At 32.8% G+C, this 20,573-nt stretch overlaps 1 protein-coding gene and 1 pseudogene across 2 annotated transcripts; one reads left to right on the top strand and one right to left on the bottom strand.

The window, feature by feature from the left end:
- Nucleotides 1-1,680: 1,680 nt before the first annotated feature.
- On the bottom strand, nucleotides 1,681-6,556 carry LOC129898646 (uncharacterized; annotated as a pseudogene).
- Nucleotides 6,557-6,619: 63 nt separating this feature from the next.
- LOC129898645 (rhodanese-like domain-containing protein 9, chloroplastic) lies at nucleotides 6,620-11,710 on the top strand. Of its 2 annotated transcripts, none has more exons than XM_055973265.1 (7): nucleotides 6,620-6,715; nucleotides 7,483-7,567; nucleotides 9,576-9,793; nucleotides 9,857-10,007; nucleotides 10,726-10,811; nucleotides 10,900-11,004; nucleotides 11,467-11,710. In XM_055973265.1, the coding sequence occupies exons 2-7, from the start codon at nucleotides 7,539-7,541 to the stop codon at nucleotides 11,535-11,537; spliced, it is 660 nt and encodes a 219-aa protein (XP_055829240.1). In that variant the 5' UTR covers nucleotides 6,620-6,715; nucleotides 7,483-7,538; the 3' UTR covers nucleotides 11,538-11,710. The 2 variants fall into 2 exon arrangements, with proteins under 2 accessions (XP_055829240.1, XP_055829241.1); XM_055973266.1 differs by having other exon boundaries at nucleotides 6,641-6,705.
- The last annotated feature ends 8,863 nt before the right edge of the window (nucleotides 11,711-20,573 follow it).

The raw sequence follows: 20,573 nt of genomic DNA, 5'->3' as shown, positions 1-20,573 counted from the left end.
ATAGCATGTATGCAGATTTTATGAAATAAGATAGTAAATAATAAAAATTTGAATATAAATTTGGCTATTTAATTTTTTTATAAATAGATAATAATAAATTTTACATAATACAGAAGGTTTGATCATTTGAAGACTTTATAATATTCAATAATAAGAGAATAAAAATAGTATAAGGGAATGAAAAAAATATAGGAATAATAATATAGATTTCATGATATAAATGAGACAATAAACTAGATAGTCAAATAAAGAAGCATATCACTATTTTGGTATTACCTAAAAAATATTTCATTTCTCTTGTCTGTTACAAGTGGTTGTCCACTTGATAACTTTTTTTATTGTAAAGTAAAGTCCACTACCATTTAATTAATTTCTCCACTTGTATTTTTTTAATCATTTAAATATAGCCCAAAGATGCAATGTAAATAGATTGCAGATACATACGAAAAATATATTTACCTCCTCTGTTTTCTTCTCCTTTATTCCTTCCGTCTTATTTTGGTAATTTAGTTTATATTATAACACGTTATCAGCACGAAGCTCTGCTATTTATTCAAGGTAACAAAAGTGGTAAGAGTTTTATTTAAATTTATTTTCATAAAATGACAAATATTTCAAAAATTGAATTTACTGCTCTTGATATCTCTGGAAAAGGCTACTCATCATGGGCACTTGATGTCGAAATTCATTTAGAATCAATGTGTAACACCCCCAAAAAAAAATTTCTAAGATTCGGACCCTTCTTGTGTTCGGGTAGGGTCGGACTCGAGTATTGTGGAGCCTTCGCATGAGTAAGACGAGTTATTGAGAAATGTTGCCGCATTAGAGGTGATGTGGGGTCATGAAGGACCCCTAGGACCAAATTTAACCCAAAGATTCGCCCTGACCAAGTTTGAGGGGGAGTTCGCTTGAGGGGTTGACTTCTAACGACCCTATCTTTTGATAGATGACGATCTGGGTGGCCCACGATCTATTAAATCAAAGGTCGTCGAGTCTTCTTGGGTACCCTATGTTTTGGTACTCATATTGCACTTGTGTATCTTTTTGATACAACTCCCAGTTCGAGCCACCCTCAACGTGCGCCTAATCATCTGTAGCGGTGCCAGTTCCGGATTGTGGTGAGCTCCCGACGTTTAGAGACTTGCTACATTCCCTCTTTTGCTCTGATTTATATTTTGCATTTTGAACAATCAAATCTATATTGTATATTTATACATTTTGTCAGCTTTTGTACTTAGTAGCGTCTATATTGGTGACACCAGGTCCGGGGTTGGCCTAGCACCAGTTCGTCATTTTTTGTCACTATCGGGACTTTAATATATTTTGTATTGTATTTACATTTCTATACTTTGGCCCGACTATTCTTTTGTTATATTTCATTTGCTTCCGCCTTATTATGTTATTTATTATTTAATTAAATTGGAGCTTGACTTCTGCTTGAATTGAGTTTGGCTTGTCTACTCAGGGGTTATAGTAGACGTCATCATGGCCTGGATTCGGATTGTGACCAAAAGGAAAGCAAATTTAGTTGAATATTTTAACCAACGCCGCTGAAAGAACAGTAGTATTGCAGTTGCAGGATATACCAGTGTTTAAGCAAAGACGGAATTTTTTTTCAGCCAAGATCAATATTACGCTCAATGCGTCCATACAAAAATATATATGAGTATAGGATTGTTGTGTTAAACAATATGACAAATTAATAAATGTGATGCCTCTTGATGGCTTAAATTTTTAGACAATATAGTTCATACATTTAAAGCATTAATCTTCGAACAGAAAGTACAGTCAGTAGTCAAATGGATAACTCATTGATAATCAAAGAGTAGAAGAGAAGCGCTCACAGACACCAGGAAGCCATTTTTTGAAGAATGCAACACTATCTATATCTGCAGGAAATAAGGCGGAAAGGGGAGTAACAGTAATCTGTCATCAATGGAAAGTGGAATGTCAATGTTCGCGTCTGTTAGAATTTCAATTTCGATCACATTATTACAGAGTTTTACATACATATCCTGCTTCAAGGGGTGAGTAATCAGTATCGTCATTATCCACTGCTGGTGTTTCCGCAATCTAGAAACATTGACATACAATTGCATTTATTCTGTATATAAAAAGAGGTAGGAGGGGGCATAATTTAGAATACGGAAAATGGTCTAAAGTGCTCTTCAACTATTTGAATTGGTACAAAATTACCCTCTGTCCATCTTTTAGCCCCCGAATACCCCAGACGTCACCCTTTTGGCTCAAAAATATCCTTATTTTTAACAGCTACACTCATTAGGTGCATGGGAGGGCAATATTGTACCAAATCTAATAGTTCAAGGATATTTTAGGCTCTTATTAGTTGAATAGTAAAATCACCCTCTCACTACTTCACTTCATCTCTCTTCCACTTTTTTTTCTTCTTGGAATCTTGTCCACAATTTTATATTTTATTTTTTAAAAACTTATGACAAAATAAGGGAGAAAAAAGGAAAAAAATAACGAGGACATTCATATAGAAATAATTAGTTCAATAGAAGATAATTTAATAACATCTTTTCTTTTGTTTGTACCCAAAATTCAAAATAAACAAATAAAAAAAAACTTTTCTCCTATCCCAATGCTTACCCCACCATGATAATAATATAAATTAAAAGAATATGAACATCTAGCCATCTAGGTTCATTTCAAGTTTGAATCTCTGATATTCTAATTAAAAATAAGAGATTAAAAACGAATAAAAAGAGGAAATGAACAAGACAATTGGATAATTAATAGAAAATTTTATGTTAATAAAATATAATAATATTTTTTTAAATGGACATTCATGCACGGATTTTAGATGGATCCCTAATTATGAATTGAGATATCATAAAATTAATATTTTAAATATTATTTTCAAGCGTATTAGGTCAAAATATGAATTATATGTAATTTTTGTTATTTATTTGAGAATAGTTTAAATTTGGACCAATTAGATTAGGGAACATAATAAATAAATATTTAATGATTTTATGTTAGGGGAGTAGTTGAAAATAAGGGAAAATATGAGCCAAAGGGTTAATATCGAGAGTATTTTTGAGCCAAAAGGTTGATGTCAGGGGTATTTGGGGGACGAAAGGTGGATGGAGGATAGTTTTGTACCAATTTAAATAGTTGAGGGGATTTTAGACCTTTCTCCGTTTAGAATAAGCAACATAAATTAGCAGAGAAAGTATAATAACAAGGAGCAGGGGAAGAGGGAACCTTGGAGATCAAGATAAGAGGAAACTTCAGCAAATAAATGAGCAGTAGATAGAGAAAGAGATCTCACGTCTAACTTAAACACTAGATGTTCTTCTTTGGTGCTTAATGAGCTCTCTTCTGAACATACTTCTGTATTTCCTGGTGGTTTAATCTCCATTACTTTTGCTGGTGATGTTGTACCTTCTTGTGCTTCAGAAGTAACTTGTGTCCATCCCATTTTGTAAAAACATTTCCCCTGCTTAGTCAGCCGATAGCCCTAGGATTACAACAATCAAGTATTCTCTTGTTGGTGTATAGAATATCTATTTAGGCATATAATGCTAAGATTATATCCAACAAAGTGAGAATCTCTAAATCAAGCAGGGAAACATATCATGGAGCCTTCACGTCAACAACATGAATGTACTCAACTGTGAAGTATCAAGAATAATGGCAAAAAAAGGTCACAAAGAGCCAGAGTATTCAGCTCTAAATTTTTGTTATTTTTTTTCTGTCCTAATATCTGCTGAATTTAAGATTCATATTTCTCCTACCTGAAGTTGTTCAATCAGTCACTCTTGAACACAAATTTAGCATTCATCATCTACTAGAGTTTATTTCAAACTCAATTTGGATTAGCAACCACTAGAATTTATGTCAAATTCAACTTGGACGAGCAAGTAGCTAGACAGAAGAAATTAACATGCCATGGCAGTCCAGTTAGGCTTGTAATTGGATTGATTAAAGCTACTCTTAGAATGACAAGACCAAGATCCAATAAAGTCCTAAAGCTCGTTAAAGAGTTATCGAAGCAACATTTGACCATAAAAAGGATTTGCTGCTTATTAAAGGTTTACTAACATAATATTCATGACAATCAAACTATCTTAAATCAAATGTGTCTGGTTAAATGGTCCGAATCAAGAGGTATCCGTTAGCTCATTTTCTGAATCCGAGATGTTGATGAAAGAAAGGCAGAAAGGCAAGAAGAAAAGAGGTACATCAATATAAACAAATAGAGAATAAAACGCATCAATCTTATGCAAGGACGTCCCAGGAAAATATGTTAAAAGAGGAAGCAAAGAAATATATGAAAGTAAAAACACCCACTACTAAACAAATCAATAGACAATCATGAGATCAGGATAATATGCCACAAATATATTGTGAGATCAGGTTTATGTCCCTTTAGAACTAAAAGGCAATGATCGCAAAATCCAGCAGCTTACCTTGTTGTTGGCAACTTCTCTTGGTACATTTTATATTTAAAAAGCAATTCTGCGGATAAGTCTTGTTAGAAATCTTAGCCAACAGAGCAGCGATGATGGGTATGGAAGCTTCAGCACACAATGTGAAATCATCAACATTGAGTTTTCGACCAACCCTGAAGTTGACAGGCAAACAAACCAGTGAAAAAGGAACAACAAAACTATCTTAAATTAATTGGTACGCTGATTAACTTTAAATATTATAGAAATCATATGATACAGTGACGGAAGGAATGCCATGGAAGAAAGCCTCTCGTGCACCACCCACTGTCCCTGAATAAACACTGCATTTCCAGCGTTACACTGGCAAGTGGCATGAATGAACAATAAAAATAGCAGTCTCTAGCCACTAAAGTGAAGTTAAGGAAATAAGAACCAAGAAAGGATAAACTTATACTCTGGCCCAAGGCCTACCAGAAAAAGGAAAGAGTACTCTAGTGTAGCATTTGAAAGCACATAAGACTGTTTTCTATAATGTTTTATGAATACGTAAGTGGTGCAAGGTTAAAAATGTGAAAATTGGTCAAATGAATAATTACTAATACAAATTACATAACTAGCAAAAAGAAAAGAAGAAAATTGAAAGAGGGTATCAATTAAGCTTTTCACAAAAAGGATCTAAAGGCTCAATAGAGAAATTTACTAACATGTCATAACCGCAATGGCAGCCTAAATTAATGCCACTGACAACCTGCAAGCATAAGTTGATGAGAGTTCACATACTGTATTGTGACAAACTCTATCAGGATAATAGCATGTATATACTGGCTGCTAGTACAAGTAAAAAGAATGAAATAACCCAAAAGCAAATTTTAGTTTTGTGCTTGTATGCCCAAAATGTAATTTCCATAAAGATGAAATAGAATATATCCACATGAACTTTATGAAGATCATATATAGTTCATACACATTTATGTGATAAGTGAAGCTACGTGCTAGATCAATAAGCCAAGCATTAGTGTCAAAAACTACCAGATCAGGTACTGAAGGAAAGATCTTTTTGGAGATCCCTAGGGAAGTTGAGTCTGCTGGAGTTCCTGCCAAATGAAGCCAGTATATTTGTGCGAGTGAAAAAAGAGAAAAGGGTACAATAATCGATATGAATGAAGTCTGATAACAAGTTGTCGCTATGGAAACTGTACACCTCTTAATCAACTTGACTGGTGTTCTAAGTAGAAGATATCATTTGCTTGTGTTTCATTCACTAGATAGAAATTCAATATTAGAAATTTGTTATCATTTTTTCATTTTGCAGTAGTGTAGTATAAGAAAATCAGTCCAAGTCGCACCAGTTTCCGGGAATATGAATAGATACAACTTACAAGCACAAAATACTACAATTTTATAGGAACAAGAAAAATTAGTCTTAGACTTCAAAAATACCCAGAGAGAACAAAGGAGCACAACAACCTACCCAGTATGATCCACAAGTGGGGTTTGGAGAGGGTGAGATGTACACAGACCTTATCCTTACCTTTGTGGGGTAAAGAGGTTGTTTTCGATAAACTTCAGCTAGGGAACAGAGGAAGCACATTGAAGTAAATTAAGAGAGAATGAGCTGTCCAGAACTTTGATGTATATAAGGTCTCTAGTCTTTTTCATTTTTCTTCCGATAAGTAGTTAAATCAGATATTTGATTTCAAACTACAACCATAGATTCATATATATCAATTAGAATTAACGGTTCCAAAATGTTTGTTGATGATCATAACGATTGCAACTTGTAAGCAATTATTAACGAAAGAATTTACATACGCACTTGGGTAGAAACACCATTACTACTAGTAGGGCATACATATAAGCAAAGCAAACATTTGTTAGTGTAGATTGAGGAATAAATGAGAGAGAGAGAGAGATAGACGTACGAATCGGGAGCACAAACAAGAACATTGAAGAGATTGGAGGAGAGAAGAACGCGAACGAGAGATCTCAAACCGGGAGCATCAATTCCGTCGTCATTTGTCACCATCACTGACGGCTTATACTCGCTGCCTTTCTCCATTTGCTTTCTGCTCAACTCAATATGCCAATCATCAAATGTATAAGCCAAGTGAGGGACGACCAAGGCCAATTTCGTAATATTAACTTTATATAATGGCAAAACAGTAATTATCTTATAGTCTATAAGAATCCAGTTCTCTCTATCTCTATCTCTAACCAAAAAACATAAAAAAAAAAACACAGCCACACAGCTTGCATAAAACTCCTCTTCATCTTCTTCAAATCGGTGAGTCCAGGTATGGTTTTCTTTTAACTTTTGCTTGAAGTTGTATCTGTTTCCTTCCTTTTTTTCAATTTTTGATTCACCTTCGTTTGATCTGTTTGCGTTTCTGGAACTTCTTTTGCTTGTCTTTTAGTCTTCTTATGGAACGTCCTGCTGATGGAAAGCCTAATTCAAATCCACATTTTGTTTTATAGGATGGAAGTGAAATTCACATCCACATTACAAACAAATGTTACAGCCACGTAAAGGATTTTCGTAGTAGCAGTAATCACATTATAACTAATCAGTAGCACTGGGCAAAGAGTTTAATAACCTGAAAGACAAATCTCTCATCCATTCCCTGAACAGATAAAAGACCCTTCATCCGATATATGTCATCACTTAGTTCCATCAGCAACGTTCCCAGCCACATATTAGACTGAATACGAAATTGATACAGGCAATAAAACTGGGGCTAAAAACTCTAATGTCAAGTTATTAGTAAGCCCCGAGATAACAGTGAACTGAGAATTATATGATAATTTGAACCTGAAATAGTGAAATTACAAGGATTAACAGACAGTACCTAAAAAGCTTAGGAATTCATTTACAGTAACGGTCTGCTTTGTTCTTTTAATTTTTGCTTGAAGTTCTTCTTGCTTACTCTTGGCAAAAACTTTTCAACAATATGACTTCTTATCTAATTAGTATTGTTGAGTTCTGAGTTTTATTTTACAATTGTGTATGTCATTGATGTATATATATGTGTGTTTGTTTATTTGAATTTTTGATTGTACTCAGCACATTCAGTTCTAATCTCTTCTCCTAAACACAACGCCAATCTCCGTATATCTGCAATGATTTCGTTCGCTCTTCCAAGTCAAAGGTGAGTTTTTATTTTGCGTAATGACTTGATTTCTTTTTCCTTCTTGATATGTATGTGTTCTTACGCATATGTTTGAATTCACTGAAGAGTCAAGTTTCTGTTCTTAAATAACTTCCAAATACAAAGGGGTTGTTTGGTTCATAAGATAAGATCGGATATCCCAGGATTAAGTTTGACACTAAATTTATATTTTGTTCGGTTGAAGGTATAACTAATCCCCGGATAAATTTATACCTCAAACTTGATGTTATATTATCCCACCTAAGAAAAGGAATAAATTAGACCTCCGATTATAATCCTGAGACTATAATCACAAGATAATTTTGTCCATGAACAAAACGACCAAGAGTGATTGAGAGAAGAATAGTACGCATGACAAAAGAGAGTTCCTTCCTCACTTCACTCTCATGTTTTGATCCCAATCTACAAAATTGTAATCTTAAAATGTTTATGACGCCCCTCTTCTATTTCTATCATGGACTATGGAGGTGTGTGCTATTTATTAATTACTGGGAGAGTTTTCTGAACATCAACCTTTTAGTGATATTCTTAGAAAAAGATAGAGTAAAAATGTATTAAAATAACCTTCAGCCTTGGGGGATCATTCATGGCTACAGACATAAAAGATAAAATTAGCAAAATAAATTTAGTGTTATTAAATGTATACCATAAAGAATTTTACACAGATAAATTACTTACAAAATTATTATATGTTATTCTTTGTTACGATAAACATGGACTAACAACTTACCGAACACACTAGATAACTTATTAACTAATAATAATATACTGAACTTAAAATGAAAAATGTTGATTGAACTTTTTTCACTTCATTAAAAGTTTTTACAACAAATCATTATTTACTTTTTTTTTATAATATATTCACTATTTAATCACCTTTATAATATTGACTCCTGAGATATATGGGGAAGAAATAATTAAATAGTACTAAAATATATGATAAGAGATATTAGGAGAATTAACGGAAATTTCTAAAATATATGGAAAGAAGAATTAGGAAAAGACTCCTAAAATAAAATATATATAAGAAGAATTAACGGAGTCTCCTACAATTTTTGTCTATTTTTTTGGACTTTTATTTGGCTATATTTTCTTTGAACGTTTTTTCTTTACCTTTTTTGCCGATTATTTGGACCTTTTCTGATTATCTTTTTGGACGTAATTATATAAGGTAATATTTAAATTGATTGAGAAATGTAAAATATTAGGAATTTTAAAAATAGAATTCTAGATTTTTTTAGTTATAAAAGGTAAAGTTAATTGATTTAGAAGTGTTCACAAACTTAGAAGTCAAGTATTAATAGAAAACTTTTATCTATTTTTTTGAACTTTTTTTGGGTTTTGTTTTTCTTTTTGGACGATTTACTTTTATCTATTTTTTTGGACCATTTTCCCCCTATTCTTGAACGTTTTTATGCTATTTTGAAAGTTTTTTGGCATTTTTTTATCAAATTTATTTTAGTTGAAAAAAGATACTCCGTGTAAGAGTTTGATCATAATAACAAAATCTCCTCTATTTAATTTTTATTATGTTTATTATAATCAATAATTAATATCATTAAAATAATGATATAATAATTGAAGAAAAATAGTGAAGAGACGATTTTGTGTAAAATGAAGTCTTTTAATGAAGGGCAAAATGTTCAATCAATATTTTAAGTGTTTTCATGCTTTTAATATAGTGTAGATGATATGTTAAAAGTTGTGATTAATATTATTTGTGAAAAAAGCATAATGTTTAAAATGGAGGATAAAATAGTTGTGGAAAAAGTATATCTATTATGTTCCACGTGGCAGAAGTCTACTGACTATCTTAAATTTCTTGGGGGCAAGGATGGGGAAGAAACTATCAAAACTTGGGATGTCGTGCGTAAGAAAAAGAATGGCAGGTGTTAGTTGCTATTGTCTTTCTTCTGGGAAGTATGATAACGGTAAAGTAGTGAGTAGAGTGATATTTTTATGAATTGATGTATTTTGTTTGTTTCAGCATGTTGGGATCATCTTTGTTGTTTGTGAAAGGGAAACGAAGAGCTCTTCAAATAAAAGCACAAGTTGAATTCGTGAATGCTGAGGAGGCCAAGAAACTTGTAGGTGTTGAGGGATATACAGTACTAGACGTGCGTGACAAAACTCAATTCGAGAGAGCTCATATCAAAAACTGCTATCATGTACCACTTTTTATTGAGAACACAGATAATGACTTAGGTAAGGTTGACGTTTCTTTAATTTGAGATGAGATGAGATTGATTATTGGATTTTATTCTGCAGGGACCATTGTAAAAAGGCAAATGCACAACAATTTTGCTGGTTTATTTTTTGGATTGCCATTTACTAAGCCTAATTCTGAGTTTGTGCAATCTGTTAAATCCCAATTTTCTCCTGAAAGCAAGCTCTTACTTGTCTGTCAAGAGGGTCTAAGGTAAGTTTATTTGAATTTTATCTTCGTTTTCATTCAATCGAATTATGAAAATGAAATACTCCTACCTTTTTGGTGCTCATCTCTCAAACTAATGTCATGTAAATACAATGTTTGATAACACTGCATGTGTATTACTAATATTTCTTCACATGTTGCTTGACAAAGTACATGTTTAAACGAAAGCAATTTGATTTTGTAAGTGAACATCGAATCAATTGTGCTGATACATTTGATTCTTGATGTGTCCTTAGAGGCAATAAAGGTGCATTCTATTTTCGTGGTCCAGGAAAACATCGGACCATTTTGAGTCGCAACTTTACCTTTTTGCAGGGCTTAAACCTGCACCTGATCCTGGTATCTGCTCATAATCAAGCAATATATCATACAATTGTCTGTATGGTCAGTTGGACTCAAATTAAATTCTCTTAGTTGGAATATTATATCATATCGTCACATTCAGTAGAGTTTTCCTGTATGGATATCCTTACTAAATAGCAAAAAGGGAATTTGATCATTATTTTTCTTGCAAGTATCTTTGAAATTTAGATTGGTCCTTTTATATGCCATCTGGGTTCTAAAATTTTACCTGTTTTGTGATCTTTTAACTCTTTTGTGTTTGGTTTACATCTAAGCATCTTCTCAATATATCGATTGATGGATGATAACTTATCTTTCCTGATCTCTTTAACTTGTGATGGTCGTCGTTTTTCGTTTTAAGGTCCGCAGCTGCTGCCCAGAAATTAGAGGGAGCAGGTTATGACAACATAGCATGCATAACATCAGGTCTTCAGACCGTAAAACCTGGTAAAATATTAAAACCTAATGTTAAACACTTCAATTTAAAATTACTTGTATGGACTACCAGAAAACTGAATATAATTGTCTTTTTTAGGAACATTTGATTCTGTCGGTTCAAAAGAACTGCAAGATGCTGGCAAAGCTGGTCTGGTTACCATACAGGGCAAGATTTCAGTAGTTCTTGGAACTGTGCTTATCTGTAAGTTGTATAAGGATACATCTTCAATGCTTCCTCATAAGAGTAAGATTTGTACATTGAGAAAATTTTACACCCTCAAATTAGTCAACATATTGTAGGAGGCAACTTTTCTGCAAGATCAATATGGTAACATGAAAAATAAAGGGATAAATTGTTGTGCCAGTTAAATTGCTTAAATGCTTGAGTCCTTCTGAAAGAACCTGTCTACCTCCACGAGATAGGGGTAAAATTTGCGGACATTCTACCATTTTCAGACTCCACCTGCGGAATTATATTGTATATGTTATTATATAGCTTAAATACATATGGTTTGCATACATTTTACCTTTTCCAAACCCCACCCATAGAATTACATCGTGGATATTGTTGTATAGCTTAAATCCTTATCCTAAATATTATTTCATGCATAATGAATTGATGTTTCTCTTTGTGCATTTGATAAAGGATTGACTGATCTTTCAGGTGCACTTCTATTTGTAACTTTCTTCCCTGATCAGGCAGAACAACTTCTTCAAATGGCTCCTTCAAGCTAACACTTAAAACTTTTGCTTGGTGTCTCCAGTATGTTGAGGAAATTTGTGTAGAGAGAGAACTGTTTGATATTAGCATCATCCAGCTTTTGTATGTCTCACTTCACTATTACCTGATTGGTAAAACACATATTACTTCTTAATTAAATATAAAGGCTATTTCTTTGGTTTTTCCTCTAAAATTTTACATCAACTTCTATGGACGGAGAATAAAGATAAGAGTTGATAAAAAGAGAAAACGAATTTTATATCGGTCGAATATTAACAAACAAGACCAGAAATAGTTCAGATGAGAAGGAGGTCAAATGATGCTTTATTTAATCTGATAGCAAGCTTTAATCACATGAACTACAACCAAATAAAACAAAACTATAGGCAATTATCTCCTAAAGAAGCTCCTAGATAATACGAGTAACTACTCCTAAACATGCTCCAAAACATCAGACTTGGTAATTTTAATTAAGGGTGAAAAAAATTCAAAATTAAGAAAAAGTGACACAAATATTAATTATTGAATAACGTTGACGATTTTAAGATTTGTGCTAATGATACTAATTTTAAAATCTTCAAGTTTTATTATTTACACAAAAATTCTATCTTCTCCATCCCACCCCTCCCCCTCCCTCTCGCCCTTCCCACCATTCTACTGTCGCCTTCGTCACCATCTCCACCACCACCAATTCTTCCTCTTCTTCCTCCTCCACCACCATCACCACTTTCTTCTCCACCACAACCAACAATTCTTCCTCCGTCACCACCATTTCCTCATCCTCCATCACCACCACTTCCTTCTCTTCTTCCTCCTTCATCACTACCTGTGCCACCTCCTTCTCCTCTACCATTGATGCTACACCAACCACCATCTCCTTTTCCCCCATGATTTTTGTTCTTAGTGAATGTAAGTCATATTTCTCAACAGGTTAGCAATTTGTTGCAACATATTAGCAATCTGTTGCAATAAATGTCCTTTCTATTGCATTCAGGCAAATGTTTAATCCAACTGGTAAGCCATTTGTTGCAATAGATAGGACACTTGTTGCAACAGAGAAAAATACTAAAAAGAGAAAAAAAAAATACGATAAAAAATTATGAATATTGACAATTTCAATGATAGAGATATGGCGGCAACAAAGACCATAAAGAAGAAGAAAATGGATGAAGAGAGAAAGAAAGAAAGAAAGAAAGAAGATGATGAGGCATAGAGAAATCTGGAAGTTGCAAGAAAAAGAGAGAAATGAAGATTGAAAATATAATGAAGGAAGAAATTTTAAATTTTGAAATTTAAAAAGAGAGGGAACACTTTTCAAAAATTTTGAAATATTAATTTACACCCCAAATTTTTTAACTATTTTAATTAAGTTAGCTTTTTATTTAATTTCATTTGACCAAGTCAGTGTCATCTTTTTTTAATTGACACTGTTTTGTCAATTGCTATTTAATTTTCTGAGGAGACTTATTCAAACTATAAAGAAGAGAGAAGCAAGATAAAATCCTACGACTTAATAAAAAATAACCATAAGATGCAACAATATCTAACTCGGATCGACACTTAGTATATATATAGAGAGAGGAGATTTACACAATTACTAAACACGAAAACAGAATGACAAAAAGGCAAGTAAAAAACACACCAAAAGTATGGGTACAGGTGTGCTTAGTTTTTCTCGCCCAACTATTTTATCAAAATATTTGAATTTTGATACAAGAGATTTTTCTTAATAAAAAAAACTTTCATTACACAAAAAAGATATATCTAGACAATCCGGTGAGAGTATATCTAAATCATTTATATAACAATAAGGACAGCTACTTCTGTAAGTTGTTTATAATGTCATTTTTCCTTTAAAGAATAATGATGTTTTTTTGTAAGAAAAGCTTACAAGTAATAGTTGAAGTGTTTTTTAATAAATAATTAGTGACAATTTAGATGGTAAATTTGCACATCTCATGGTTTAGATATAAATTTAAAAAATTGAATACTTTAAGGTATTTTTGACTATTCTCTATCCAATTTATATAACTCATTTTTCTTTTTAATCTGTTTTAAAAAAAATGACGCATTATATGTAGTATCAATTTTACTTTAAAATGTTCATTTTGTCGATAATGAAATAATTTATAATCACACAAATACATATCACTGAATTTTAAATATCTTTTTTTCTTAAATTTTGTTTTAATTCAAACTACATCTTACAAAATAAGACGGAGGAAGTATTGTCCTTTAAGAAAAAATGAACTCTTTGGGTAACACCTAACTAACAAGCCACTTGTGAAAAGGCAGAAAATTACACAAATTTGTGGATATCCTACGTATTAGTAAATGGAATATTCTGGCTCAATTAAAAAAAGTCTTATCATGCTTGGTTGGATGCTCTACTTTTCTGGAGGATTGATAAAATAGCTAAATGCAGAGGTGGTGCTTAACTTTAATTTCATAATTTTTTTTATATTTTGAAATTCACATTAATTTAATTTTGCATTGAGAAATTTTACTTTGGAGAATGACTAATTTTCTAATTAGCATAAAGGAATATTTATTCATCTTTCTCACTTGGTCTTGGTGACCTAACTTTTGTTTCTATTTAATAGCTTGTTCCTAGAAGAACCTGATTGAGAGAATTAATTTTGTAGATCACTTAATAAATTTATGTTTGTTATAAATTAACTAACTTCAAGATTTTATAACAAAACAGAGTAAGAAAATATAGAGAGAAAGAAAGAAAGTATCATATATATGTGTTCTTCTCTTACTAAAGTTGCACAAATGAGTGCAACTTATATAGGCACACAAAACTCAAATTTTGTAGGCAATTTGTACAATTGTCCAAGTGGGTAGGTGTTACTAGGATAGGGACATCCACATTCAATACATAACATGTCCACTTGAAAATCAACATCCAATACATAATACTCCCCCTTGGATGTCTATGTATAATGTGCCTCTATAAAAACTTTACAAGAAATAATATACATATTTATTCTGAAAACCGATAAATCTTGTGCCTCGTTATAACCTTACTAGGAAAAAACCTAGTGGGAAAAGCCTAGTGAAAAAAAACACACATATCTGGTAATACGCCTTGAGTGTTGCCTCATTAAAAACCTTACCAGGAAAACCCAGTGGTACAAAACCTTGGTTAAGGGAAAAAGAGTGCAACGCGTATTTTACTCTCCCTGATGAAAGCTTCATTCGATATTGTGGAGACGACGCATTTCAATCTTATATCTTAACTTCTCAAAAGTTGATGTTGGTAATGCCTTTGTGAATAAATCTGCAAGATTATCACTAGAAAGAACTTGTTGTACATCAATATCACCGTTCTTTTGAAGATCATGTATGAAAAATAATTTTGGTGAAATATGTTTCGTTCTGTCTCCTTTTATGAAGCCACCTTTTAATTGAGCTATGCATGCGGCATTGTCTTCGAATATAATTGTGGGTACTTTAACATCATTTTCCAGAACGCATCTTTCTTTGATGAACTGTATCATCGATCTCAACCACACACATTCTCTACTTGCTTCATGAATTGCTATTATTTCAGCATGATTTGAAGAAGTAGCAACAATGGACTGCTTTGTAGATCGTCATGATATAGCAGTCCCTCCGTGTGTAAACAGATAGCCTGTCTGAGATCAAGCTTTATGTGGATCTGATAAATAACTTGCATCTGCATAACTAATAAGGTCTGTGCAGCCTTTATTAGTATAAAATAAACCCATATCAATAGTACCCTTCATGTATCGCAAAACATGTTTGATACCGTTCCAATGCCTTCGCATCGGGGATGAACTATACTTTGCCAGCAAATTAACAGAGAATGTTATATCCGTTCTGGTTGCATTAGCAAGGTACATAAGTGCACCAATAGCACTGATATATATCACTTCAGGACCAAGAATTTCTTCATCCTCTTCTAGAGGTCGAAATTGATCTTTTTCCACTTCAAGTGATCGAACAACCATTGGAGTACTTAATGGATGTGCTTTGTCCATGTAATATCTTTTTAAGATTTTCTCAGTGTAGGCAGATTGATGGACAAAAACCCCATCTGCTAAATGTTTAATTTGCAGACCTAGACAAAGTTTTGTCTTTCCAAGGTCTTTCATTTCAAATTCTTTCTTTAGATATTCAATTGCCTTTTGAACCTCTTCAGGGGTTCTAATGAGATTTATGTCATCAACATAAATGGCGAGTATAACAAACTCTGATTCCATTTTCTTTAAAAAAAAACATGGAAAAATGACATCATTTATATAACCTTCATTTATTAAGTACTCACTAAGGCGATTATACTACATACGCCCAGATTGTTTCATACCATATAATGATCTTTGCAATTTCATTGAACATCTTTCGAGACTCATTACATGCTTCAGGAAATTTTAATCCTTCTGGAATTTTCATGTAAATTTCATTATCAAGTGAACCATAAAGGTAAGCTGTAACTACATCCATTAGATGTCTATTAAGATTTTTATGTACAGCTAAACTGATGAGATATCGAAATATTATTTCATCCATAACAGGTGAATATGTTTCTTCATAGTTGACCCCGGGTCTTTGAGAAAATCCTTGTGCAACAAGGCGTGCCTTGTATCTTACAATTTCATTTCTCTCATTTCGTTTTCGTATAAAAACTCATTTATAGCCAACTGATTTTACACCTTCAGGGGTTTAGACTACAGGTCCAAAGACCTCACGTTTACCAAGTGAATCTAATTCTGATTGAATTGCCTTTTGCCATTCTGGCCAATCACATCTACGTCGACATTCTTCGACGTATTTAGGCTAAAGACTTCCACTATCTTGAATGAGGTTAATTGCAATATTATATGCAAAAACATTATCCACCGTAATTTTTGATCGATCTAGATTTATCTCATCACCGGTAGAATTTATTAAAAGTTCTTCATTCACTTGAGTCTCGGGTTCACTGATTTCTTCAAGAATATCAGGATTACTCAAATATTAACCTTCTTCAGAAAGTTCTTGTGTAGTATCATCTTTATTATTTTTCACGCTTCTCTTTCTAGGATTTTTATCCTTTGAACCCAGTGGTCTACCACGCTTCTGACGTGTTTGAGATTCAGAAGCTATGATACTTATAGATGGTCTTTTTGGGACATCAATCAGGATAGGCATATTCACTGCAGGGACATGTGACTTAGTTATCTATTTCAAATCAGTAAATGCATCTGACATTTGATTTGCTATTTTCTGTAAGTGGATGATCTTCTGGACCTCCTGCTCACATGTGCGAGTACGTGGATCAAAATGTGATAGTGATGAAACTTTCCATGCAATTTCTTTTTCTTTTCCGGGTTCCTTTTTCTCTCCCCCTAATGGCGGGAAAAGTGTTTCATCAAATCGACAATCCGCAAATCGAGCAGTGAATAAGTCTTCAGTCAACGATTCAAGGTATCGAATTATGGATGGTGAGTCAAACCCAACATATATGCCCAACCTTCGTTGAGGGCCCATTTTTGTACGTTGTGGTGGTGCTATAGGCATGTATACCGCACAACCAAAAATTCTTAAATGGGCTATATTTGGTTTATGACCAAATACTAATTGTGACGGAGAGTATTTTTTATAATGTGTTAGTCTGAGAAGTACAAGTGCTGCTGCATGTAAGATAGCATGACCCCAAACAGTAATTGACAATTTTGTTTTAATGAGTAGAGGTCTTGCTATCAATTGTAGGCGCTTTAAAAATGACTCTGCAAGGCCATTTTGAGTATGAACATGAACAACAGGATGTTCAATTTTTATCCCAATTGATAAGCAATAATCATTAAAAGCTTGGGATGTAAATTCTCCAGCATTATCAAGGCGAATGGTCTTAATTGGATAATCTGGGAATTGCGCTCTCAATCTTATTATTTGTGCTAACAACTTCGCAAATGCCAGGTTGCGAGATGATAATAAGCACACATGAGACAATCTAGATGATGCATCTATTAGGACCATAAAATATCTAAATAATCCACTAGGTGGAAGAATAGGTCCACTTATATCTCTATGTATACGCTCTAAAAAGACAGGAGATTCGTGCCAACCTTCAGGGTCGATGGTCTGGCAATTAATTTGCCTTGATAACAAGCAGCACATGAAAATTCATCATTTGTAAGAATCTTCTGGTTCTTTAACGGATGTCCAGTTGAATTTTTAAGAATTCGTCTCATCATTATTGATTCAGGATGACCTATTCGATCATGCCATAGCACAAATTTATTTAGATCAGTAAACTTCTGATTTACGATCATATGTGTTTCAATTGCATTAATTTTTGCATAATATAGGCCAGAGGACAAAATTGATAATTTTTTCAAAATATATTTCTGGCCTGAGACAATCTTGGTTATACCAAGATATTCAATATTCATTTCATTTAGTGTCTCAACATGATATCCATTTATGCGGATATCTTTAAAACTTAACAAGTTTCTTGGGGATTTAAAAGAAAATAGTGCATCTTCTATAACAATTTTTGTCCCCTTAGGCAGAATTATAGTAGCTTTTTCAGAGCCTTCAATCATTTTTGAATTACCAGATATTGTAGTAACATTAGCTTTTCTTCTAAGCAAATTAGAAAAATATTTCTCGTCTTTAAAAATAGCATGAGTTGTTCCACTATCAATTACACAAATATCTTTTTGATTTATCATTGATCCAAACAAGATTTGAGGCATTTCCATATTTTCTTCAATAAGAAATAAAATAAGTATTAACACATGGTATATTACACAAATTTTATTTATTTACATTGACTAGGAAAATACAAACATCATATTTAATACAGATAAAAAGAAAAATATTTACATATTATTAGTCTTGTCAATATTCATATTTTCATCTGGAAAATTAAAAAAATCAGCTACATTTAAATGCATGGGCTCAATATTATCTTCAGAGATAAAATTTATCTCTGGATTATTTTCTGTCATTTTCAAAGATGCCTGATATAGTTGAACCAAACGTTTTGATGACCGGCAAGTCCGCGATCAGTGCCCCACACTTCCATATCTATGGCATACACGTTTTGAATTTTTCTTCGGTAAAGCTTCTGGCTTTTTACCCTGCCTTTTATATTGCTGATTATTTCTCGGTGTCAGCCGAGTATGTCACGACCCAAGCCTAGGGCCTAGACGTGACATGGCGAATGAGGAACCCGAAAGTACCTCAAACAAGCCTCTTAGCATTTTTTTAGCCTTTCATAGGTAATGATGATAAATAAACAAGCAGAAATCATAATAAATCTTCAACTTACATATGTCCAACAATACCTCTAACTATTAGATTTAACGGGGCTAAGACAAGTCCCTAGCTCACCCTCAATCATAATAGAAGAAATTCCATAGTAAAATATCTTAACATATCATAAACTAGAAAGATAAAGGAGTATTGTTCCCGAAACATGGGAACTCACCAAAAATAGTCTTCAATGGAATATCAACTAGCCACGTGGAGGAGAATAAGGAGGAGCACTGATCCCAACATGGTGATATCATGTAGGCAAAAGAGTATGCATTAGTACTTTGAATGTACTAAGTATGTAAGGATGCATGAACATTGAGAAAACATTAAAACATTTATGTAATATGGAACATAATTTAATGTATGCATAATAAATCATATATATATCCTTTAAAACATTCATTTTGTGAGAAATTAACCATAACCGACATTTAAGACCATGCGAGCTATTACATGGAATCCAACATAACCCCCTATGTTGGCCGGGGAGACTACTTGCCAGGTAGAACTCCGTCAACTTCATTCATTTCTTTAACTTTAACTTTAAGGGCTTTCATGGATCCATTAGCCTAAGCCTACAAGGGCTCCTATGTTGGCACATAGTTAATGAGACAAGGGGTTGCTACTAGGATTCCCTTACCGAATCTCACCTCAATGCCTCATTCGGTGTTAAGTCAATCCCACGGAATAGTTTAATACTTCAAAATATTCATAGCATATAACTTGAGAATTCAAACATCATATTCGGTAGAATAGCTCATTAAAATATTTGATAATTTAAATATGCAAGAATTGTCCTTATTGCATAAAGAATCCATCATTCATATCATTTCATCATTCTTTTATTTCATAAGACTCCTTTTTTGATCATAGATATTGTTTTCATAAACATTTATTTGGAGTCAAAGCTTTCAAGTCAACTTTATTAAAAACATAGTAAAACTAGGTGGGTTCAAATCACTTCAACTTACAAATATGTATGTAAATAAATATACATAAATACTTTGAAATCTATTAATTAAAAATCATGCTTTAAACAACCCACCATGAATTTCAAGAACCTTTAAATAGATAAATAGAGGAATTACTTGTAAACCATCAATTCATACATATAAAATTATGTTGCATCAAAATAGATCAATAATCATTAGTTTAACCATGATTCATACTATTAAGTAAAAATAAGAATTACCATAAGAAAATATTACTTGAAATCAAGAGACTTAATTGAAAGAGTTTTTGGACTAAATGGGTGGAAGAACCCATGGATAAATACACACATAACTTAGAATAGAGCTTAAAGAAAATAAATATAATTTATCATATAATCAAAATAATTTAGACATGAGAGTGGAAGAAATACTCTCATTGAAGCCTTACATACCTGGAGACCGAAGCTTTAGTTGGTACCGAAAGACTTAATGAACACTCTTGAGTCCTAGCTTCTCTCCTCGCCGGAACATTTTGTGTACTACCCGGAGTATATGAATTACCGGAATAGTATTTCTTCACTACTAAGAACTAAAACTATATTTGAGAATGTGTAAAGAAGTGTATAGAGAGAAGATTTGCTTGAGAAAGCTTGATGAATAAAATGAGGAAATAAGGTGGGTATTTATAGGTGGGAAAGAGGACCTAACAATAAATAAAATAATTATAAATAAAAATCTAAAAATTTAGTGGAATATATTGATGTCATGGATGATGTTAAATGGAGGACAATTTATGTCATGAGTGATGTCAAATGTATCTAGATCTTTCTATGGTAGGTGAAA

The sequence above is a fragment of the Solanum dulcamara genome, chromosome 8 (assembly GCF_947179165.1).
Source record: "Solanum dulcamara chromosome 8, daSolDulc1.2, whole genome shotgun sequence".
Taxonomy (NCBI): domain Eukaryota; kingdom Viridiplantae; phylum Streptophyta; class Magnoliopsida; order Solanales; family Solanaceae; genus Solanum; species Solanum dulcamara.
The sequence above is the reverse complement of the archived record's forward strand: the minus strand, read 5'-3'. Positions and strand labels throughout refer to the sequence as shown.